Raw genomic sequence first — 23921 nt, forward strand, 5'->3', positions numbered from 1 at the left:
AATCTTCCGGATAGGTGTAAGGAAGATACCGGAAAACAAATATCAGTGTCAATGTTTGGTTCAGCACCCTGCATACTGGATACAAGACCCAGAATTCATTCAATTGTAAGTAGCTAGCTACGGCCGTGGTTTAGGAGACAACGATTTGTATCAAAAAGCACCGTAAAAACCTGACAAGCGCTAGCTTGACAGCCAGACATGTTTATGTAGCCAAGTTAGCTAGGTCACAGCTAACATGATCCAACCGTGTGTTAAACGTATACGTACTCATGTATTCTATATATTGAATTTTGCAATAACACGGGACCTTAATAGCTAGCAATGTGTATAGTAGTAGGTACAGTAGCGTTAGCTTCAAGCAATGTAGACCGCTATAGGTAGGCTAACTAAGGTTAGCTTGTTATGCTAGCTAGCCAAGTAAACCCGTTGACAAGCCAGTGAAGATAACTAATCACGACATTACCTATTATTTGCTAGCATTGTCAGGACAATTGTCTGCACGGAGAAAAAAATGTCCGCATTGTAGCCCTTGCCGTAAAGCAGGTTTTTTCCAATAGTTGTGTATTGTAGCAAATCTTGTGACTGACTGTTAGGTTGTCTACTCCAGAACATTGTGCGCCAGTCTGATGACCGTTCTGACTACAAGAAACATGATGCATCATGATATTATTTTGTTGGTCACCATCCACAACTGGCAGTTTAGTACACCACAACATTAGCTAAGTGATTTGAATGTGTAAGAGAGAAAAACCTTGTTACTGTCCTCTGGGTGAGGACCAGAGTATGTTCATTTTATGAGAGGAATACATAACTGTCTGATGTTCTCCACGTAGGCCCCCAGATACACATACAGCATCTGTGTAGAGGGAACATGGAAGTGCGTCTTATTACATTCAGATGAGTCACCTGAACAGTCCTCTATGTAGCTGCTGTGTGTTGTAATGCCTTGTATCTTCAGGTTGACTAGTCATAGAATCCACTCCGGTTAGGCTAGTTAATATTGATTATACTCCCTGTGTGTGTGAATTAATTGCAAGTTCTAGCCTGTGCATGTTCCCACTTGGGTGTTTTTGTCAGTTGAGTTGGTTTGGATCGATTGTGTGTGTTCCAAACATTGTTTTGAACCCTTCTCTCACGTGAGATGGGCTGACCTACTTTCCACCTGTGTGTAACTGTGTGTGTGTGTACTTCATTATTTATGGGCCCCCTGCAAGAGAACAGAGACAAAGGATGATGTTGTGATAGAGGGAGAGAATAAGCTGTAGACTGAGAGCCAAGAGTAACAGAGAAGGGTAGATGGATAGGGAGGACGAAAGATAGCAAGGAGGGTTAACATTAACAGTGGCCAAGTTCAGCTGGCGCCAACATGCCCTGCTGAGACACACACACTCCCCTTAGAGATGCATTGTGAATGACACCATTAATTCAGAGGTAGGCGTTGCATAAAGCCACCTGCCTTGCTCTTCATGTTATTCTGCATGTTCCATACAATACTCCCGGGTCCATTCTATGAAGTCTATTTCTTCGGGCCTAACCCTCTAGAACATGGATGGGCAATTGGCGGCCCCCCTTTTGAATGCCCTCAGATACATTTTTTCGGAGCTAAATTGGGTCTCAATTTACTGTTGCGTTGAGTTAGAATAGTAGAATACACAAGGTGCAATATAGAAATGTGGTTGTGCATCAGCAGTTTTTCTCTGTCAGTCACAGATGGTCAGTCAATTAGCCCATGTCAGCTACATTTTAGTAGATAGTTGGCAGTTAAACTAATTTAGCAATCTAAACTTATCATGGTTGAATTACCGGCCGGGGGGGCGCATTATTTTATTAGTCTCACTCGGATATCATATAAAAACATGTTAACCTTTCTCTCCACCTTATGGCAAAATGTTTCGAATTGTAGGAAATTAGCAGGGCCGATTTCCACGTTTATAAACCCAGGGTCGTTACACTACTCCCTCCTTTCAAAGAGCGCGTCCTCGCGCTAGCTTGCGACTCTACGTCTTACAGGAACGCGCTCACCGGCCAAGCACACGCACTGTCGTGGATGCAAGGTCCGATACCACTTCTGACACCAATGTAATGAAACAAAAGGGGCAGGTCTCGAGCCCGAGGTCCGGCGCGCTATCGACTGTGCTGCAAAAGCATGCTCGTGCGGCAGATTTCCCTGGGTCGTTACAATACATACATTTTGACATTTTTGGTTCAGTATTTCTCACATCAGAAAATTTGCATGAGGACGAGTCGTCTCTTGGGGAATGACAACAGGCATTTACGAGGGGGCGTAGACTTCGGCTACCGACTTCAATTTACCTCGATAAAAAGGTTGTGTGCCCGAACAGCCAAAGTCCAAAATGAACAAAACGACACAACATGTTGTCATAATATATGTACAAACTATTCCGAACTGCCTTTTTAATGCTGAAGTGTATTCTAAGTAGAGGTTGACCGATTAATTGGCATGACCTTTTTGGACGCCGATTACATTGTAATCTACGAGGAGACTGCGTGGCAGGCTGACCACCTGTTATGCAAGTGCAGCATCAAAAGGACCTTGTGGCTGCAAGGAGTCCGGGTATATGCAGCAGTTTGGGCCGCCTGGCTCGTTGCGAACTGTGTGAAGACCATTTCTTCCTAACAAAGACAGTAATTAATTTGACATAACATTGAAGGTTGTGCAATATAACAGAAATATTTAGACATATGGATGCCATCTGTTCGATAAAATATATAACGGTTCCATATTTCACTGAAAGAATAAACGTTTTGTTTTCGAAATGATAGTTTCCGAATTTGACCATATTAATGACCAAAGGCTCGTGTTTCTGTGTGTTATGTTATAATTAAGTATATGATTTGATAGAGCAGACTGACTGAGCGATGGTAGGCAGCAGCAGGCTCGTAAGCATTCATTCAAACAGCCCTTTCGTGCGTTTTGCCAGCAGCTCTTCGCAATGCTTCAAGCACAGCGCTATTTATGACTTCAAGCCTATCAACTCCCGAGATGAGGCTGGCAATACTAAAGTGCCTATAAGAACATCCAATAGTTAAAGGTATATGAAATACAAATGGTATAGAGGAAAATAGTCCTATAATTCCTATAATAACTACAACCTAAAACTTCTTACCTGGGAATATTGAAGACTCGTGTTAAAAGAAACCACCAGCTTTCTTTCATATGTTCTCATGTTCAGAGCAAGGAACTTAAATGTTAGCTTTTTTACATGGCACATATTGCACTTCTACTTCTCTCTAAAAAACACTTTGTTTTTTAATTATTTAAATCAAACAGAACATGTTTCATTATTTCAGACTAAATTTATTTTATTTATGTATTATATTAAGTTAAAATAAAAGTGTTCGTTGTTCATTCAGTATTGTTGTAATTGTCATTATTTTATATACATAAATAAATAAATGTCAGATTAATCGCTATCACCGCTGAAAAATCCTAATCTGTCGACCTCTAATTGTCAGTGTTTTGAGATTTGGAAGAATGTGTTTGTTTACTCAGGAATTGCGTTAGACATGTTCTCTCTTTTCTATTCCCTTACTTACACTGGTAATAACGCCTTGCCTTCTGATAGGCTAAGTGAAAGTTAAACCATATTGATTATGCCAATCGAATCCTCTCAGATTGTCATATGCGCGTAGGGGTCCATTTGGGATTGGGACATGACTATCTGTTGGATAGAACAGGGAATCACGTCAGCTTTATTCATTTTCTTTCTGCAATGCTCTGAACACACCCCTATTCTAACCAACTCACATCTGTTCACCTCTGACCTTCTTCCCCTGTCTCCAATCTGATTGGTCAAGATCCAGACAGCGCTTAGCAACCCAGGGAGTTCTGACCAGCCCTTGTAAGGGCAGAATAATTGTTTGTGTTATGTCCCCCCGAGTTTTAATGGAGCTTTCTACAAAGGAGATTACGTTTGATACTTTTATACTTCCTATAAAAACATGTAGTACATTAGGAGGAAGTCTTTTCTCTTGTTTTAGGGGTCAAAGATCAGATTTGAGGATTTTAGCTTGTTTTACTGCTGTAATGTGGTGAAACTTTAAACAAAATTGAACTGATTAGAGGAAGGCTTATAAACAGCCCAGTATCTCAGGACAGGCGAGGCAGTGGAACAGTGAAAGCCTCTATTCTTTCTCTCACTACTCCCTCGTTCTTTCTCTCTTTCCCCCTCTCTCAAAGGGAATTGGAAACACATGTTTACATTGCCAAAGCAAGTGGAATAGACAAACAAAAGGGAAATAAACTCTCTCTCTCTCTCTCTCCAGTCAGTAGGAGGAGGGCTGTTTATTGTAGGCGTGGCAAGGGGAGTGGCCGACCTTCATGCTGAGAGGTCACGGAGGAGGAGCCCCATGGATGAGGGTAAGGATGAGAAGGTGACAGGGAGAGGAAGGGCGGGGACCTAGTCAGTTGTACAACTGAATGCCTTCAATTGAAATGAGTCTTCCGCATTTAACCCAACACCTCTGAATCAGAGAGGTGCGGGGGGGCTCCCTTAATTGACATCCATGTCATCGGCACACGGGGAACAGTGGGTTAACTGCCTCGCTCAGGGGCTGAACAACATATTTTTTACCTTGTCAGCTCGGGGATTCAATCCAGCAACCTTTCGGTTACTGGCCCAACGATCTAACCACTAGGCTACCTGCCGAGCCCATGGGTGAGTGCGGGAGGCAGGGGGAGAGAGAGGAGCTCTCTGGATAAGGTCTAGGAGAGGAGAGGGAGAGAGAGGAGCTCTCTGGATAAGGTCTAGGAGAGGAGAGGGAGAGAGAGGAGCTCTCTGGATAAGGTCTAGGAGAGGAGAGGGAGAGAGAGGAGCTCTCTGGATAAGGTCTAGGAGGAGAGGTCTGGATAGGTCTAGAGAGGAGGGAGAGAGGAGCTCTCTGGATAAGGTCTAGGAGAGGAGAGGGAGAGAGAGGAGCTCTCTGGATAAGGTCTAGCAGAGGAGAGGGAGAGAGAGGAGCTCTCTGGATAAGGTCTAGGAGAGGAGAGGCAGAGAGAGAGGAGCTCTCTGCATAATATCTAGGAGAGGAGAGGCAGAAGGAGAGAGGAGCCCTCTGCATAAGGTCTAGCAGAGGAGAGGCAGAAGAAGAGAGGAGCTCTCTGGATAAGGTCTGGGAGAGAGAGGAGCTCTGCATAAGATCTAGGAGAGGAGAGGCAGAGAGAGAGCGAGCTGAAATATTGTCTTATGTCCCGATTCTTCACCCTTTTCTCCTGGTCATTGATTTAAAAGCATTGGGTTAGTGTGAGCATTGGGTTAGTGTGAGCATTGGGTTAGTGTGAGCATTTCATTGGGTTAGTGTGAGCATTGGGTTAGTGTGAGCATTGGGTTAGTGTGGGCATTGGGTTAGTGTGAGCATTGGGTTAGTGTGAGCATTGGGTTAGTGTGAGCATTTCATTGGGTTAGTGTGAGCATTTCATTGGGTTAGTGTGAGCATTGGGTTAGTGTGAGCATTGGGTTAGTGTGAGCATTGGGTTAGTGTGAGCATTGGGTTAGTGTGAGCATTGGGTTAGTGTGAGCATTGGGTTAGTGTGAGCATTGGGTTGTGTGAGCATTGTGTGAGCATTGGGTTAGTGTGAGCATTGGGTTAGTGTGAGCATTTCATTGGGTTAGTGTGGCATTGGGTTAGTGTGAGCATTGGGTTAGTGTGAGCATTTCATACTGGGCTAGTGTGAGCATTTCATTGGGTTAGTGTGAGCATTGGGTTAGTGTGAGCATTGGGTTAGTGTGAGCATTGGGTTAGTGTGAGCATTTCATTGGGTTAGTGTGAGCATTGGGTTAGTGTGGGCATTTTAGTGTGGGCATTGGGTTAGTGTGAGCATTGGGTTAGTGTGAGCATTTTATTGGGTTAGTGTGGCATTGGGTTAGTGTGGGCATTGGGTTAGTGTGAGCATTGGGTTAGTGTGAGCATTGGGTTAGTGTGAGCATTGGGTTAGTGTGAGCATTTTAGTGTGAGCATTGGGTTAGTGTGAGCATTTCATTGGGTTAGTGTGAGCATTGGGTTAGTGTGGGCATTTTAGGGTTAGTGTGGCATTGGGTTAGTGTGGGCATTGGGTTAGTGTGAGCATTGGGTTAGTGTGAGCATTGGGTTAGTGTGAGGCATTGGGTTAGTGTGAGCATTGGGTTAGTGTGGGCATTGGGTTAGTGTGGGCATTGGGTTAGTGTGGGCATTGGGTTAGTGTGGGCATTGGGTTAGTGTGAGCATTGGGTTAGTGTGAGTTAGTGTGCATTGGGTTAGTGTGGGCATTGGGTTAGTGTGAGCATTGGGTTAGTGGGCATTGGGTGGGCATTGGGTTAGTGTGGGCATTGGGTTAGTGTGAGCATTGGGTTATTGGGTTAGTGTGGGCATTGGGTTAGTGTGGCATTGGGTTAGTGTGGGCATTGGGTTAGTGTGGGCATTGGGTTAGTGTGGGCATTGGGTTAGTGTGGGCATTGGGTTAGTGTGAGCATTGGGTTAGTGTGAGCATTGGGTTAGTGTGGGCATTGGGTTAGTGTGGGCATTGGGTTAGTGTGGGCATTGGGTTAGTGTGGGCATTGGGTTAGTGTGGGCATTGGGTTAGTGTGGGCATTGGGTTAGTGTGAGCATTGGGTTAGTGTGGGCATTGGGTTGGGTTAGTGTGAGCATTGGGTTAGTGTGAGCATTGGGTTAGTGTGAGCATTGGGTTAGTGTGAGCATTGGGTTAGTGTGGGCATTGGGTTAGTGTGGGCATTGGTTAGTGTGAGCATTGGGTTATTGGGTTAGTGTGGGCATTGGGTTAGTGTGGGCATTGGGTTAGTGTGGGCATTGGGTTAGTGTGGGCATTGGGTTAGTGTGGGCATTGGGTTAGTGTGGGCATTGGGTTAGTGTGAGCATTGGGTTAGTGTGGCATTGGGTTAGTGTGGGCATTGGGTTAGTGTGAGCATTGGGTTAGTGTGAGCATTGGGTTAGTGTGGGCATTGGGTTAGTGTGGGCATTGGGTTAGTGTGGGCATTGGGTTAGTGTGGGCATTGGGTTAGTGTGAGCATTGGGTTAGTGTGGGCATTGGGTTAGTGTGGGCATTGGGTTAGTGTGAGCATTGGGTTAGTGTGAGCATTGGGTTAGTGTGAGCATTGGGTTAGTGTGGGCATTGGGTTAGTGTGGGCATTGGGTTAGTGTGGGCATTGGGTTAGTGTGGGCATTGGGTTAGTGTGGGCATTGGGTTAGTGTGAGCATTGGGTTAGTGTGAGCATTGGGTTAGTGTGAGCATTGGGTTAGTGTGGCATTGGGTTAGTGTGAGCATTGGGTTAGTGTGGGCATTGGGTTAGTGTGAGCATTGGGTTAGTGTGAGCATTTCATTGGGTTAGTGTGGGCATTGGGTTAGTGTGAGCATTGGGTTAGTGTGAGCATTGGGTTAGTGTGGGCATTGGGTTAGTGTGAGCATTGGGTTAGTGTGAGCATTGGGTTAGTGTGGGCATTGGGTTAGTGTGAGCATTGGGTTAGTGTGAGCATTGGGTTAGTGTGGGCATTGGGTTAGTGTGAGCATTAGTGTGAGCATTGGGTTAGTGTGAGCATTGGGTTAGTGTGAGCATTGGGTTAGTGTGAGCATTGGGTTAGTGTGAGCATTGGGTTAGTGTGAGCATTTCATTGGGTTAGTGTGAGCATTTCATTGGGTTAGTGTGGGCATTGGGTTAGTGTGGGCATTGGGTTAGTGTGAGCATTGGGTTAGTGTGAGCATTGGGTTAGTGTGAGCATTGGGTTAGTGTGAGCATTGGGTTAGTGTGAGCATTGGGTTAGTGTGAGCATTGGGTTAGTGTGAGCATTGGGTTAGTGTGGGCATTGGGTTAGTGTGGGCATTGGGTTAGTGTGAGCATTGGGTTAGTGTGAGCATTTCATTGGGTTAGTGTGAGCATTTAGTGTGAGCATTGGGTTAGTGTGAGCATTTCATTGGGTTAGTGTGATTTCATTGGGTTAGTGTGAGCATTGGGTTAGTGTGAGCATTGGGTTAGTGTGAGCATTTCATTGGGTTAGTGTGATTTCATTGGGTTAGTGTGAGCATTTCATTGGGTTAGTGTGAGCATTGGGTTAGTGTGAGCATTTCATTGGGTTAGTGTGAGCATTGGGTTAGTGTGAGCATTGGGTTAGTGTGAGCATTGGGTTAGTGTGAGCATTGGGTTAGTGTGGGGGTTAGTGTGAGCATTGGGTTTCATTGGGTTAGTGTGAGCATTTCATTGGGTTAGTGTGAGCATTGGGTTAGTGTGGGCATTGGGTTAGTGTGAGCATTGGGTTGTGAGTTGGTGGGTGTGAGCATTGGGTTAGTGTGAGCATTGGGTTAGTGTGAGCATTGGGTTAGTGTGAGCATTGGGTTAGTGTGAGCATTGGGTTAGTGTGAGCATTGGGTTAGTGTGAGCATTTCATTGGGTTAGTGTGAGCATTGGGTTAGTGTGAGCATTGGGTTAGTGTGAGCATTGGGTTAGTGTGAGCATTGGGTTAGTGTGGGCATTGGGTTAGTGTGAGCATTTCATTGGGTTAGTGTGAGCATTGGGTTAGTGTGAGCATTGGGTTAGTGTGGGCATTGGGTTAGTGTGAGCATTTCATTGGGCTAGTGTGAGCATTTTATGTGGCAGTTAGTGTGAGCATTGGGTTAGTGTGAGCATTTCATTGGGTTTGGGTTAGTGTGAGCATTGGGTTAGTGTGAGCATTTCATTGGGTTAGTGTGAGCATTGGGTTAGTGTGAGCATTTCATTGTGAGCATTGGGTTAGTGTGAGCATTTCATTGGGTTAGTGTGAGCATTGGGTTAGTGTGAGCATTGGGTTAGTGTGAGCATTGGGTTAGTGTGGGCATTGGGTTAGTGTGAGCATTGGGTTAGTGTGAGCATTGGGTTAGTGTGAGCATTGGGTTAGTGTGAGCATTGGGTTAGTGTGAGCATTGGGTTAGTGTGAGCATTGGGTTAGTGTGAGCATTGGGTTAGTGTGAGCATTGGGTTAGTGTGAGCATTGGGTTAGTGTGAGCATTGGGTTAGTGTGAGCATTGGGTTAGTGTGAGCATTGGGTTAGTGTGAGCATTGGGTTAGTGTGGGCATTGGGTTAGTGTGGGCATTGGGTTAGTGTGGGCATTGGGTTAGTGTGAGCATTTTTGGGTTAGTGTGAGCATTGGGTTAGTGTGAGCATTGGGTTAGTGTGAGCATTTCATTGGGTTAGTGTGAGCATTTCATTGGGTTAGTGTGAGCATTGGGTTAGTGTGAGCATTGGGTTAGTGTGAGCATTGGGTTAGTGTGAGCATTGGGTTAGTGTGAGCATTTCATTGGGTTAGTGTGAGCATTTCATTGGGTTAGTGTGAGCATTGGGTTAGTGTGAGCATTGGGTTAGTGTGAGCATTGGGTTGAGCATTTCATGGGTTAGCATTGGGTTAGTGTGAGCATTGGGTTAGTGTGAGCATTGGGTTAGTGTGAGCATTGGGTTAGTGTGAGCATTGGGTTAGTGTGAGCATTGGGTTAGTGTGAGCATTGGGTTAGTGTGAGCATTGGGTTAGTGTGAGCATTGGGTTAGTGTGAGCATTTCATTGGGTTAGTGTGAGCATTGGGTTAGTGTGGGCATTGGGTTAGTGTGAGCATTGGGTTAGTGTGGGCATTGGGTTAGTGTGAGCATTGGGTTAGTGTGAGGTTAGTGTGAGCATTGGGTTAGTGTGAGCATTGGGTTAGTGTGAGCATTGGGTTAGTGTGAGCATTTCATTGGGTTAGTGTGAGCATTTCATTGGGTTAGTGTGAGCATTTCATTGGGTTAGTGTGAGCATTGGGTTAGTGTGAGCATTGGGTTAGTGTGAGCATTTCATTGGGTTAGTGTGAGCATTGGGTTAGTGTGAGCATTGGGTTAGTGTGAGCATTGGGTTAGTGTGAGCATTGGGTTAGTGTGAGCATTGGGTTAGTGTGAGCATTGGGTTGGTGAGCATTGGGTTAGTGTGGGCATTTCATTGGGTTAGTGTGAGCATTTCATTGGGTTAGTGTGAGCATTGGGTTAGTGTGAGCATTGGGTTAGTGTGTGAGCATTGGGTTAGTGTGAGCATTGGGTTAGTGTGAGCATTTCATTGGGTTAGTGTGAGCATTGGGTTAGTGTGAGCATTTCATTGGGTTAGTGTGAGCATTGGGTTAGTGTGAGCATTGGGTTAGTGTGTGTGAGCATTTCATTGGGTTAGTGTGAGCATTGGGTTAGTGTGAGCATTGGGTTAGTGTGAGCATTGGGTTAGTGTGAGCATTGGGTTAGTGTGGGCATTTCATTGGGTTAGTGTGGGCATTGGGTTAGTGTGAGCATTGGGTTAGTCATTGGGTTAGTGTGAGCATTGGGTTAGTGTGAGCATTGGGTTAGTGTGAGCATTGGGTTAGTGTGAGCATTGGGTTAGTGTGAGCATTGGGTTAGTGTGAGCATTGGGTTAGTGTGAGCATTGGGTTAGTGTGAGCATTGGGTTAGTGTGGGCATTGGGTTAGTGTGAGCATTGGGTTAGTGTGGGCATTGGGTTAGTGTGAGCATTGGGTTAGTGTGAGCATTGGGTTAGTGTGAGCATTGGGTTAGTGTGAGCATTGGGTTAGTGTGAGCATTGGGTTAGTGTGAGCATTGGGTTAGTGTGGGCATTTAGTGTGAGCATTGGGTTAGTGTGAGCATTGGGTTAGTGTGAGCATTGGGTTAGTGTGAGCATTTCATTGGGTTAGTGTGAGCATTAGGTTAGTGTGAGCATTTCATTGGGTTAGTGTGAGGCATTTCATTGGGTTAGTGTGAGCATTGGGTTAGTGTGAGCATTGGGTTAGTGTGAGCATTGGGTTAGTGTGAGCATTTCATTGGGTTAGTGTGAGCATTTCATTGGGTTAGTGTGAGCATTGGGTTAGTGTGAGCATTTCATTGGGTTAGTGTGAGCATTGGGTTAGTGTGAGCATTTCATTGGGTTAGTGTGAGCATTGGGTTAGTGTGAGCATTGGGTTAGTGTGAGCATTGGGTTAGTGTGGGCATTGGGTTAGTGTGAGCATTGGGTTAGTGTGAGCATTTCATTGGGTTAGTGTGGCATTGGGTTAGTGTGAGCATTGGGTTAGTGTGAGCATTGGGTTAGTGTGGGCATTGGGTTAGTGTGAGCATTGGGTTAGTGTGAGCATTGGGTTAGTGTGAGCATTGGGTTAGTGTGAGCATTGGGTTAGTGTGAGCATTGGGTTAGTGTGAGCATTGGGTTAGTGTGAGCATTGGGTTAGTGTGAGCATTGGGTTAGTGTGGGCATTGGGTTAGTGTGAGCATTGGGTTAGTGTGAGCATTTCATTGGGTTAGTGTGAGCATTTCATTGGGTTAGTGTGAGCATTGGGTTAGTGTGGGCATTGGGTTAGTGTGAGCATTTTAGTGTGAGCATTGGGTTAGTGTGAGCATTTCATTGGGTTAGTGTGAGCATTGGGTTAGTGTGAGCATTGGGTTAGTGTGAGCATTGGGTTAGTGTGAGCATTGGGTTAGTGTGAGCATTTCATTGGGTTAGTGTGAGCATTGGGTTAGTGTGAGCATTTCATTGGGTTAGTGTGAGCATTGGGTTAGTGTGAGCATTGGGTTAGTGTGAGCATTTCATTGGGTTAGTGTGAGCATTGGGTTAGTGTGAGCATTGGGTTAGTGTGAGCATTGGGTTAGTGTGAGCATTGGGCTAGTGTGAGCATTGGGTTAGTGTGAGCATTTCATTGGGCTAGTGTGAGCATTTCATTGGGCTTAGTGTGAGTGTGGGCATTGGGTTAGTGTGAGCATTTCATGAGCATTGGGTTAGTGTGAGCATTTCATTGGGTTAGTGTGAGCATTGGGTTAGTGTGAGCATTGGGTTAGTGTGAGCATTGGGTTAGTGTGGGCATTGGGTTAGTGTGGGCATTGGGTTAGTGTGAGCATTGGGTTAGTGTGAGCATTTCATTGGGTTAGTGTGAGCATTTCATTGGGTTAGTGTGAGCATTTCATTGGGTTAGTGTGAGCATTGGGTTAGTGTGAGCATTGGGTTAGTGTGAGCATTGGGTTAGTGTGAGCATTGGGTTAGTGTGGGCATTGGGTTAGTGTGAGCATTGGGTTAGTGTGAGCATTTCATTGGTGTGAGCATTGGGTTAGTGAGCATTGGGTTAGTGTGAGCATTGGGTTAGTGTGAGCATTGGGTTAGTGTGAGCATTGGGTTAGTGTGAGCATTTCATTGGGTTAGTGTGAGCATTTCATTGGGTTAGTGTGAGCATTTCATTGGGTTAGTGTGAGCATTGGGTTAGTGTGAGCATTGGGTTAGTGTGAGCATTGGGTTAGTGTGAGCATTGGGTTAGTGTGAGCATTGGGTTAGTGTGAGCATTTCATTGGGTTAGTGTGAGCATTGGGTTAGTGTGGGCATTGGGTTAGTGTGGGCATTGGGTTAGTGTGAGCATTGCATTGGGTTAGTGTGAGCATTTCATTGGGTTAGTGTGAGCATTGGGTTAGTGTGATTTCATTGCATTGGGTTAGTGTGAGCATTGGGTTAGTGTGAGCATTGGGTTAGTGTGGGCATTGGGTTAGTGTGAGCATTGGGTTAGTGTGAGCATTGGGTTAGTGTGAGCATTGGGTTAGTGTGAGCATTGGGTTAGTGTGAGCATTGGGTTAGTGTGGGCATTGGGTTAGTGTGAGCATTGGGTTAGTGTGAGCATTTCATTGGGTTAGTATGAGCATTTCATTGGGTTAGTGTGAGCATTTCATTGGGTTAGTGTGAGCATTGGGTTAGTGTGAGCATTGGGTTAGTGTGGGCATTGGGTTAGTGTGAGCATTGGGTTAGTGTGGGCATTGGGTTAGTGTGAGCATTGGGTTAGTGTGAGCATTGGGTTAGTGTGAGCATTTCATTTAGGGTTAGTGTGAGCATTGGGTTAGTGTGAGCATTGGGTTAGTGTGAGCATTGGGTTAGTGTGAGCATTGGGTTAGTGTGGGCATTGGGTTAGTGTGAGCATTGGGTTAGTGTGGGCATTTCATTGGGTTAGTGTGGGCATTGGGTTAGTGTGGGCATTTCATTGGGTTATGTGGGTTAGCATTGGGTTAGTGTGAGCATTGGGTTAGTGTGAGCATTGGGTTAGTGTGAGCATTGGGTTAGTGTCAGCATTGGGTTAGTGTGGGCATTGGGTTAGTGTGAGCATTGGGTTAGTGTGGGCATTGCATTGGGCTAGCATTAGATTGGGTTAGTGTGAGCATTAGATTGGGTTAGTGTGAGCATTGGGTTAGTGTGAGCATTGGGTTAGTGAGCATTGGGTTAGTGTGAGCATTGGGTTAGTGTGGGCATTGGGTTAGTGTGAGCATTGGGTTAGTGTGAGCATTGGGTTAGTGTGAGCATTTCATGTGGCATTTCATTGGGTTAGTGTGAGCATTGGGTTAGGTGAGCATTAGTGTGAGCATTGGGTTAGTGTGAGCATTGGGTTAGTGTGAGCATTTCATTGGTTAGTGTGAGCATTGGGTTAGTGTGAGCATTTTAGTGTGAGCATTGGGTTAGTGTGAGCATTGGGTTAGTGTGAACATTTCATTGGGTTAGTGTGATTGCATTGGGTTGGGTTAGTGTGAGCATTGGGTTAGTGTGAGCATTGGGTTAGTGTGAGCATTGGGTTAGTGTGAGCATTGGGTTAGTGTGGGCATTGGGTTAGTGTGAGCATTGGGTTAGTGTGAGCATTTCATTGGGTTAGTGTGAGCATTGGGTTAGTGTGAGCATTGCATTGGGTCAGTGTGAGCATTTCATTGGGCTTAGTGTGTTAGTGTGTGAGCATTGGGTTAGTGTGAGCATTGGGTTAGTGTGAGCATTGGGTTAGTGTGAGCATTTCATTGGGTTAGTGTGAGCATTGGGTTAGTGTGAGCATTTCATTGGGTTAGTGTGAGCATTGGGTTAGTGTGTGTGAGCATTTCATTGGGTTAGTGTGAGCATTTCATTGGGTTAGTGTGAGCATTGGGTTAGTGTGAGCATTGGGTTAGTGTGAGCATTGGGTTAGTGTGGCATTGGGTTAGTGTGAGCATTGGGTTAGTGTGGGCATTTTGGGTTAGTGTGAGCATTGGGTTAGTGTGAGCATTGGGTTAGGTTATTGTGTGTGAGCATTTCATTGGGTTAGTGTGAGCATTGGGTTAGTGTGAGCATTTCATTGGGTTAGTGTGAGCATTGGGTTAGTGTGAGCATTGGGTTAGTGTGAGCATTGGGTTAGTGTGAGCATTGGGTTAGTGTGGGCATTGGGTTAGTGTGAGCATTGGGTTAGTGTGGGCATTTCATTGGGTTAGTGTGGGCATTTCATTGGGTTAGTGTGAGCATTGGGTTAGTGTGATTGCATTGGGTTAGTGTGAGCATTGGGTTAGTGTGAGCATTTCATTGGGTTAGTGTGAGCATTGGGTTAGTGTGAGCATTGCATTGGGTTAGTGTGAGCATTTCATTGCATTTCATTGGGTTAGTGTGAGCATTTGGGTTAGTGTGAGCATTGGGTTAGTGTGAGCATTGGGTTAGTGTGAGCATTGGGTTAGTGTGTGAGCATTTCATTGGGTTAGTGTGAGCATTGGGTTAGTGTGAGCATTGGGTTAGTGTGAGCATTGGGTTAGTGTGAGCATTTCATTGGGTTAGTGTGAGCATTTCATTGGGTTAGTGTGAGCATTGGGTTAGTGTGAGCATTGGGTTAGTGTGAGCATTGGGTTAGTGTGAGCATTGGGTTAGTGTGGGCATTGGGTTAGTGTGAGCATTGGGTTAGTGTGAGCATTGGGTTAGTGTGAGCATTTCAGTGTGGGCATTTCATTGGGTTAGTGTGAGCATTGGGTTAGTGTGAGCATTTCATTGGGTTAGTGTGAGCATTGGGTTAGTGTGAGCATTTCATGTGGCATTGTTAGTGTGAGCATTGGGTTAGTGTGAGCATTGGGTTAGTGTGAGCATTTTAGTGTGAGCATTGGGTTATTGGGTTAGTGTGAGCATTGGGTTAGTGTGAGCATTGGGTTAGTGTGAGCATTGGGTTAGTGTGAGCATTGGGTTAGTGTGAGCATTGGGTTAGTGTGAGCATTGGGTTAGTGTGAGCATTGGGTTAGTGTGAGCATTGGGTTAGTGTGAGCATTGGGTTAGTGTGAGCATTGGGTTAGTGTGGGCATTTCATTGGGTTAGTGTGAGCATTGGGTTAGTGTGAGCATTGGGTTAGTGTGAGCATTTCATTGGGTTGTGAGCATTGGGTTAGTGTGAGCATTGGGTTAGTGTGAGCATTGGGTTGGGTTAGTGTGGGCATTGGGTTAGTGTGAGCATTGGGTTATTTCATTGTGTGTGAGCATTTCATTGGGTTAGTGTGAGCATTGGGTTAGTGTGAGCATTGGGTTAGTGTGGGCATTGGGTTAGTGTGAGCATTGGGTTAGTGTGAGCATTGGGTTAGTGTGAGCATTTCATTGGGTTAGTGTGAGCATTTGGTTAGTGTGAGCATTGGGTTAGTGTGAGCATTGGGTTAGTGTGGGCATTGGGTTAGTGGGTTAGTGTGAGCATTGGGTTAGTGTGAGCATTTCATTGGGTTAGTGTTGAGTGAGCATTTCATTGGGTTAGTGTGAGCATTTCATTAGTGGGTTAGTGTGTGAGCATTTCATTGGGTTAGTGTGAGCATTGGGTTAGTGTGAGCATTTCATTGGGTTAGTGTGAGCATTGGGTTAGTGTGAGCATTGGGTTAGTGTGAGCATTGGGTTAGTGTGAGCATTGGGTTAGTGTGGGCATTGGGTTAGTGTGAGCATTGGGTTAGTGTGAGCATTGGGTTAGTGTGAGCATTGGGTTAGTGTGAGCATTGGGTTAGTGTGAGCATTGGGAGAGTGTGAGCATTGGGTTAGTGTGAGCATTGGGTTAGTTGGGTTAGTGTGAGCATTGGGTTAGTGTGAGCATTGGGTTAGTGTGAGCATTGGGTTAGTGTGAGCATTGGGTTAGTGTGAGCATTGGGTTAGTGTGAGCATTGGGTTAGTGTGAGCATTGGGTTAGTGTGAGCATTTCATTGGGTTAGTGTGAGCATTGGGTTAGTGTGAGCATTGGGTTAGTGTGAGCATTGGGTTAGTGTGAGCATTGGGATTGGGTTAGTGTGAGCATTGGGTTAGTGTGAGCATTGGGTTAGTGTGAGCATTGGGTTAGTGTGAGCATTGGGTTAGTGTGGGCATTGGGTTAGTGTGATTGCATTTCATTGTGAGCATTTCATTTGGGTTAGTGTGAGCATTGGGTTAGTGTGAGCATTGGGTTGGGTGTGAGCATTGGGTTAGTGTGAGCATTGGGTTAGTGTGAGCATTTCATTGGGTTAGTGTGGCATTGGGTTAGTGTGAGCATTGGGTTAGTGTGAGCATTTTAGTGTGAGCATTGGGTTAGTGTGAGCATTGGGTTAGTGTGATTGGGTTAGTGTGAGCATTGGGTTAGTGTGAGCATTGGGTTAGTGTGGGTTAGTGTGAGCATTGGGTTAGTGTGAGCATTGGGTTAGTGTGAGCATTGGGTTAGTGTGAGCATTGGGTTAGTGTGAGCATTGGGTTAGTGTGAGCATTGGGTTAGTGTGAGCATTGGGTTAGTGTGAGCATTGGGTTAGTGTGAGCATTGGGTTAGTGTGAGCATTGGGTTAGTGTGAGCATTGGGTTAGTGTGGGCATTGGGTTAGTGGTTGGGTTAGTGTGAGCATTGGGTTAGTGTGAGCATTGGGTTAGTGTGAGCATTGGGTTAGTGTGAGCATTGGGTTAGTGTGAGCATTGGGTTAGTGTGAGCATTGGGTTAGTGTGAGCATTGGGTTAGTGTGAGCATTGGGTTAGTGTGAGCATTGGGTTAGTGTGAGCATTGGGTTAGTGTGAGCATTTCATTGGGTTAGTGTGAGCATTGGGTTAGTTGTTAGAGCATTGGGTTAGTGTGAGCATTGGGTTTGGGTTAGTGTGAGCATTGGGTTAGTGTTTGGGTTAGTGTGAGCATTGGGTTAGTGTGAGCATTGGGTTAGTGTGAGCATTGGGTTAGTGTGAGCATTGGGTTAGTGTGAGCATTGGGTTAGTGTGAGCATTGGGTTAGTGTGAGCATTGGGTTAGTGTGAGCATTGGGTTAGTGTGAGCATTGGGTTAGTGTGGGCATTTAGTGTGAGCATTGGGTTAGTGTGAGCATTGGGTTAGTGTGAGCATTGGGTTAGTGTGAGCATTGGGTTAGTGTGAGCATTTCATTGGGTTAGTGTGATTGCATTGGGTTAGTGTGAGCATTGGGTTAGCATTGGGTTGAGTGTGAGCATTGGGTTAGTGTGAGCATTGGGTTAGTGTGAGCATTGGGTTAGTGTGGCATTGGGTTAGTGTGGGCATTGGGTTAGTGTGAGCATTGGGTTAGTGTGAGCATTGGGTTAGTGTGAGCATTGGGTTAGTGTGAGCATTGGGTTAGTGTGGGTTAGAGCATTGGGTTAGTGTGAGCATTGGGTTAGTGTGAGCATTGGGTTAGTGTGAGCAGCATTGGGTTAGTGTGAGCATTGGGTTAGTGTGAGCATTGGGTTAGTGTGAGCATTGGGTTAGTGTGAGCATTGGGTTAGTGTGAGCATTGGGTTAGTGTGAGTGGGTTAGTGTGAGCATTGGGTTAGTGTGAGCATTGGGTTAGTGTGAGCATTGGGTTAGTGTGAGCATTGGGTTAGTGTGGGCATTGGGTTAGTGTGAGCATGAGCATTGGGTTAGTGTGAGCATTGGGTTAGTGTGAGCATTGGGTTAGTGTGAGCATTGGGTTAGTGTGAGCATTGGGTTAGCATTGGGTTAGTGTGAGCATTGGGTTAGTGTGAGCATTGGGTTAGTGTGAGCATTGGGTTAGTGTGAGCATTGGGTTAGTGTGAGCATTGGGTTAGTGTGAGCATTGGGTTAGTGTGAGCATTGGGTTAGTGTGAGCATTGGGTTAGTTGGGTTAGTGAGCATTGGGTTAGTGTGAGCATTGGGTTAGTGTGAGCATTGGGTTAGTGTGAGCATTGGGTTAGTGTGAGCATTGGGTTAGTGTGAGCATTGGGTTAGTGTGGGCATTGGGTTAGTGTGAGCATTGGGTTAGTGTGAGCATTGGCTGGAGGGAGTTTCCACCGGTGTAAAATACATTTGAGAAAGTGTGCAAATATCACTAGCAGCAACAGAATAAACATTTTGGGATTACATATAGAAGGTCAATTTTATTCAGAATTTGTTGCTTTACCAAGTGGGATTGAAATAGATTGAATTGTACTTTTTTTTGTCATTGATCTCCATAATATCCAATTGAAAAGAAAATGCTACATGTCTTACCCAAAGCTCTTAGTCTTACCCAAAAGCTCTTAGTCCTACCCAAAGCTCTTAGAGTCTTACCCAAGGAGACTCTCAATAAGGCGTTTCTAACATGAATTGACTCTGGGGGTGAATAATTATTATTGGTGTTCTTTTTAATAAATCTTAATTTAATTTTTTTTTTGACATGAGTATTTTGTGTAGATTGTTGACAAAAAATACATGAAATTCCTTTTAATCCCACTTTTTGTAACACAATACAATTAAGAAATCAATGGAGGTGTAGATTTTGTTTTTATAGGCACTGTATCTCAACTCCTAATATTGAGATAATGACACTGAATGGAGCTAATTACATTCATTGTAGCTAATTACATTCATTGTAGCTAATTACATTCATTGTAGCTAATTACATTCATTGTAGCTAATTACTTCATTGTAGCTAATTACACTCACTGGAGTATCTGACATAGTCTTTGAAAAGGCACCAGGTGAATACCAGTCGCAGAAAGCCTTCTTGACCTGGACATGCATTTTTGCTGACACATGGATGACCTTTTGTTTAACCAGCTAAACAGCTGCTTTTGGCAAATGTGTTTGGAGGGGGTTTCTGGGTTGCTAATTTGCCTGGGCGGGGGTCCCTTGGTCTCTGATTTGCCTGGGAGGGGTTTCTGGGTTGCTAATTTGCCTGGGCGGGGGTCCCTGGGTCTCTGATTTGCCTGGGAGGGGGTTTCTGGGTTGCTAATTTGCCTGGGCGGGGGTCCCTGGGCAAGAAAAGGTGGAAGACCCTGTATTAGATCTACATGAGTGCCTCCAGAGTCGATTGGAATCTCCTTCTGTGTGTTATGACAACAACAGAACCTGTCTCTTTTTCTGCTTCCAGGTCAGTGCGAGAGGGCGGGACCAGTGGTGTCAGAGGGTCAGGAGGGCGTAGTGGACCTCCACTACAACCAATCGGACCCCTCGGAACCAATTCAGGTCTCCGCCCACCAAAACCAGAACTTGACACAAACTCAACTCGATGATGGTCAGAGGGTTGGATGTGACTCCATCGAACAAGACTCTTTAAATTCTAATAGGGATGAAGAGAAGGAGGAAGATGGTGATAGAAAGATGAAGGGAGAGGATGATGATGTGATAGTGGAAGAAGAGAAGGACAGCGTGACAGCACCCGACACTCCTATGACTGACTCCTCCTTCTCAGACACAGGTAACGCGCACACACACACACACACACACACAGGAAATATATCACCTTGGATCAGTTTTATTGGGTACCATTGATCAGGAGGAGGCGGAGACTAGTCAATTCTATTGAGTAAACTGTGTGTTTGTGGCCATGGTTGAAGGTCTGGGTTACTCAATCGTCTGGGCTTATGAGTGTGCGTGTGTGTCTGTGTGTGCACTTACAGGGCCTTGAAAGAATACGGCACCACAACAAACCTGCCAAGAGAAGGCCACCCACCAAAACTCACAGACCAGGCAAGGAGGGCATTAATCAGAGAGGCAACAAAGAGACCAAAGATAAGCCTGAAGGAGCTGCAAAGCTCCACAGCGGAGATAGGAGTATCTGTCCATAGGACCACTTTAAGCCGTACACTCCACAGAGCTGGGCTTTACAGAAGAGTGGCCAGAAAAAAGCCATTGCTTAAAGAAAAAAATAAGCAAACATGTTTGGTGTTTTCCAAAAGGCATGTGGGGGGGCTCCCCAAACATATGGAAGAAGGTCCTCTGGTCAGATGAGATGAAAATGTAGCTTTTTTGTCCATCAAGGAAAACGCTATGTCTTGCGCAAACCCAACACCTCACATCACCCCGAGAATACCATCCCCACAGTGAAGCATGGTGGTGGCAGCATGCTCCGGGGATGTTTTTCAGGGACTGAGACACTAGACAGAATTGAAGGAATGATGGATGGCGCTAAATACAGGGGAATTCTTGAGGTACACCTGTTTGTCTTCCAGAGATTTGAGACTGGGACGGAGGTTCACCTTCCAGCAGGATGACCCTAAGCATACTGCTAAAGCAACACTCAAGTGGTTTAAGGGAAAACATTTAAATGTGTTGGAATGGCCTAGTCAAAGCCCAAACCTCAATCCAATTTGAGAATCTGCGGTATGACTCAAAGATTGCTGTACACCAGTGGAACCCATCCAACTTAAAGAAGCTGGAGCAGTTTTGCCTTGAAGAATGGGCACAATCCCAGTGGCTAGATGTGCTTATAGAGACATACCCCAAGACACTTGCATCTGTAATTGCTGCAAAATGTGGCTCTACAAAGTTTTGACTTTGGGGGGCTGAATAGTTATACACGCTCAAGTTTTCTGTTTTTTGTCTTATTTCTTGTTTGTTTCACAATAAAACATATTTTGCATCTTCAAAGTGGTAGACATGTTGTGTAAATCCAATTATACAACCCCCCCCATTTTTTTTTTTTTTTGTAATTCCAGGTTGCAAGGCAACAAAATAGGAGAAATGCCAAGGGGGGTGAATACTTTCGCAAGCCATTGTACGCTAACCCTGTTAATCGGTCAGCAGATCAGATTTGTGGCATACAGCCCGGGTCACACAGTGATGTCAGAGCAACCACATCAGCTACAGTCAGAGAGATGGAGAGGTAAAGGAGAGTGGTACAGCAAGGAGCAGGACATAAGGAGAAGAGGAGGTAGATCGATAGGGAGAGATTTTAATAGAAGTCAGGGAGAAGAAGGGAAGACGTAAGGAGTCAGTGGAGAGGTAAAGTGATTGAGAGGAGCCTGAGGATCTGTGGTGCCTGTCCCGTAACACACAATGTCTGGGCAAGACGTGAGTAACTACCAGTTGCCACTGGGTGTTGCCTATTGTGTTGTTTTTCCATTGTGATGTCATTGTAGCCAAATGTGCTAGCCTGTGATGTGAGCTCTGTGTGTCATTGTTCTAGCCTTTGTCCATCCCTTGTTTTAGCCTTTAGTCTGGCTAACAACAAGGCTCACTGTTGTGTGTGTGTGGGCATGTCGGTTTAAGTGCTCAATGGTGCATTATACTATGAATGTTATGTCGCTACCAACCAAATTCATTTCCCACCATGTGATAAAAAGGCTTTATTGACTTGTTAGGACTTGGGATTGTTCAAACGGGCTGTATGGTTTCCACAGAACAGAATCACAAAGAGAAAAGTACATAGCGAGAGTGTGTGTAATCGCTCAGTAGGTAGAGATTCTGCTCAGTTTTCACTGGCTCTCACTGTCTGACATTTATAACAGGGTTGCTTTGATGTTTGATGTACTCTCTCTCTCTCTCTCTCTCTTTTTGTCTTGTCCCTTTGTCTTCTCCATCCTCAATTCTCTCCCTCTCACATTCTCTCTTTAGGCAGTTTGGTAGAGCTTCACCCTTCTGTGTCTCCAGAGACTACATGTCCCGTCAGCCCCGTAGCAGGTTGTCCAGACGAACCCTCCTACAGTAACCCTGAAGGGAAGACGCACACCTCCACCACAGAACCTACAGGACCTACCTCCACCACAGAACCTCCCACCTCCACCACAGACCCTAGCACTGCCCTCCTAGCCTCCCTAGAGGAGCTAGGGGAACGTAAAGATCACTCCCACCTTCCTCAGTCCCTCCATCAGGTGTGTGCCCGTCCCTCTCCATTCTATATATTGTATTTCTACCTGCCTGCGCTGTTCTGAAGTCAACATTTATCTGGCAGCCTGGTGTAGGTGTGATTCCCTCTGTGGTTAGCTGTAATTCCTCACTATATATGCAAAAGTATGTGGACACCCCAGAACATGAGAACATATGAAAGCTGGTGGTTCCTTTTAACATGAGTCTTCAATATTCCCAGGTAAGAAGTTTTAGGTTGTAGTTATTATAGGAATTATAGGACTATTTCTCTCTATACCATTTGTATTTCATATACCTTTGACTATTGGATGTTCTTATTGGCACTTTAGTATTGCCAGTGTAACAGTATAGCTTCCGTCCCTCTTCTCGCCCCTACCTGGGCTCGAACCAGGAACACATCGACAACAGCCACCCTCGAAGATTCATTACCCATCGCTCCACAAAAGCCGCGGCCCTTGCATGGGAAAGGGGAACAACTACTCCAAGTCTCAGAGCGAGTGACGTTTGAAACTCTATTAGCGCGCACCCCGCTATAACTAGCTAGTCATTTCACATCAGTTACACCAGCCTAATCTCAGGAGTTGATAGACTTCAAGTCATAAACAGCGCAATGCTTGAAGCATTTGCGAAGAGCTGCTGGCAAACGCACAAAAGTGCTGTTTGAATGAATTCTTATGAGCCTGCTGCTGCCTACCATCGCTCAGACTGCTCTATCAAATCATAGACTTAATTATAACATAATAACACAGAAATACGAGCCATAGGTCATTAATGTGGTCAAATCCGGAAACTATAATTTCGAAAATAAAACGTTTATTCTTTCAGTGAAATACGGAACCGGTCCCTATTTTATCTAACGGGTGGCATCCATCAGTCTAAATATTCCTGTTACTTTGCACAACCTTCAATGTTATGTCATAATTACGTAAAATTCTGGCAAATTAGTTTGCAACGAGCCAGGCGGCACAAACTGCATATACCCTGACTGCGTGCATTGAACGCAAGAGAAGTGACACAATTCCACCTGGTTAATATTGCCTGCTAACCTGGATTTCTTTTAGCTAAATATGCAGGTTTAAAAATATATACTTCTGTGTATTGATTTTAAGAAAGGCATTGATGTTTATGGTTAGGTACATTCGTGCAACGATTATGCGCTTTTGAAAATCCCCTGTTTGGCAAAGAAGGCTGTCTTTGTTAGGAAGAAATAGTCTTCACAGTTCGCCATGAGCCAGGCGGCCCAAACTGCTGCATATACCCTGACTCTGTTGCACAGAATGCAAGAGAAGTGACACAATTTATTTACCTAGTTAAAAGAAATTCATGTTAGCAGGCAATATTAATTAGGCCTGGCTGGCCAACTGCCCAACATCAGAGCCCCGACCTCACTAATGCTCTTGTGACTGAATGGAAGTCCCTGCAGCAATCTAATGGAAAACCTTCTCAAAAGAGTGGAGGCTGTTATAGCAGCAAAGGAGGGACCAACTCCATATTAATGCCCATGATGTTGGAATGAGATGTTTGACAAGCAGGTGTCTAGAAGAAAAATAAACGCACACCTACCAAGACGAGGTGCTGGCTAGCGGAGTAGAAACTTGAAAATAAAAGAGAGCCGCACACTCTAGGAGCTCAGATGCAAAAATGTAATAAACACTGCGGGATGACTCGGTTATATAGTGTCAAAAGACACAGGTGTCTGTAATCATGGCCAGGAGTGGCCTAATATCATTGGTTAATAATCAAATATTAAAATGTCATACAAAGAACAGCATACAAACAAATGGATAGCATACGATCATAGATTAGTGACAAGCAGGTGTCCACATACTTTTGGTCATGTAGTGTATTTACCAGACTGACTGAACACACACACACACACACACACACACACACACACACACAGCCATTACAGTGTGTGTGAGTGTGGTATAATCCCTGTCCTTATGATACACAGAGCTCTGGATGAAGTGAAGTGAAAATGTGTTGTCTATTCCCTCCTCCACCAGTAGGGGCACTGCTGTCATTTCTGATCAGCACCTCTCTGCATCTGTCTACTCCAATGATGTAAATACATCATTGGTCTACTCCCTCCCTCCTCCCAACACTTTCAACTGTCTCCTGGGGGCGCGTTCAGGTGGG

The 23921-nt window shown here is 45.2% G+C and overlaps 1 protein-coding gene across 3 annotated transcripts in view; it reads left to right on the forward strand.

The window, feature by feature from the left end:
* Nucleotides 1–23921, forward strand: part of LOC112262012 (consortin) — a 56509-nt gene continuing 32588 nt past the window's right edge. For 2 of the 3 annotated variants that reach the window (XM_042330145.1, XM_042330146.1), the window contains exons 1-4: nucleotides 1–105; nucleotides 4288–4381; nucleotides 19066–19392; nucleotides 21531–21787. In XM_042330145.1, coding sequence (XP_042186079.1) covers nucleotides 52–105; nucleotides 4288–4381; nucleotides 19066–19392; nucleotides 21531–21787 — 732 coding nt within the window. In that variant the 5' untranslated portion in view covers nucleotides 1–51. The remainder of the gene's footprint in view (nucleotides 106–4287; nucleotides 4382–19065; nucleotides 19393–21530; nucleotides 21788–23921) is intronic. The other variant, XM_042330147.1, reaches the window with a different exon arrangement.

The sequence above is a fragment of the Oncorhynchus tshawytscha genome, linkage group LG11 (assembly GCF_018296145.1).
Source record: "Oncorhynchus tshawytscha isolate Ot180627B linkage group LG11, Otsh_v2.0, whole genome shotgun sequence".
Classification (NCBI taxonomy): Eukaryota; Metazoa; Chordata; class Actinopteri; order Salmoniformes; family Salmonidae; genus Oncorhynchus; species Oncorhynchus tshawytscha.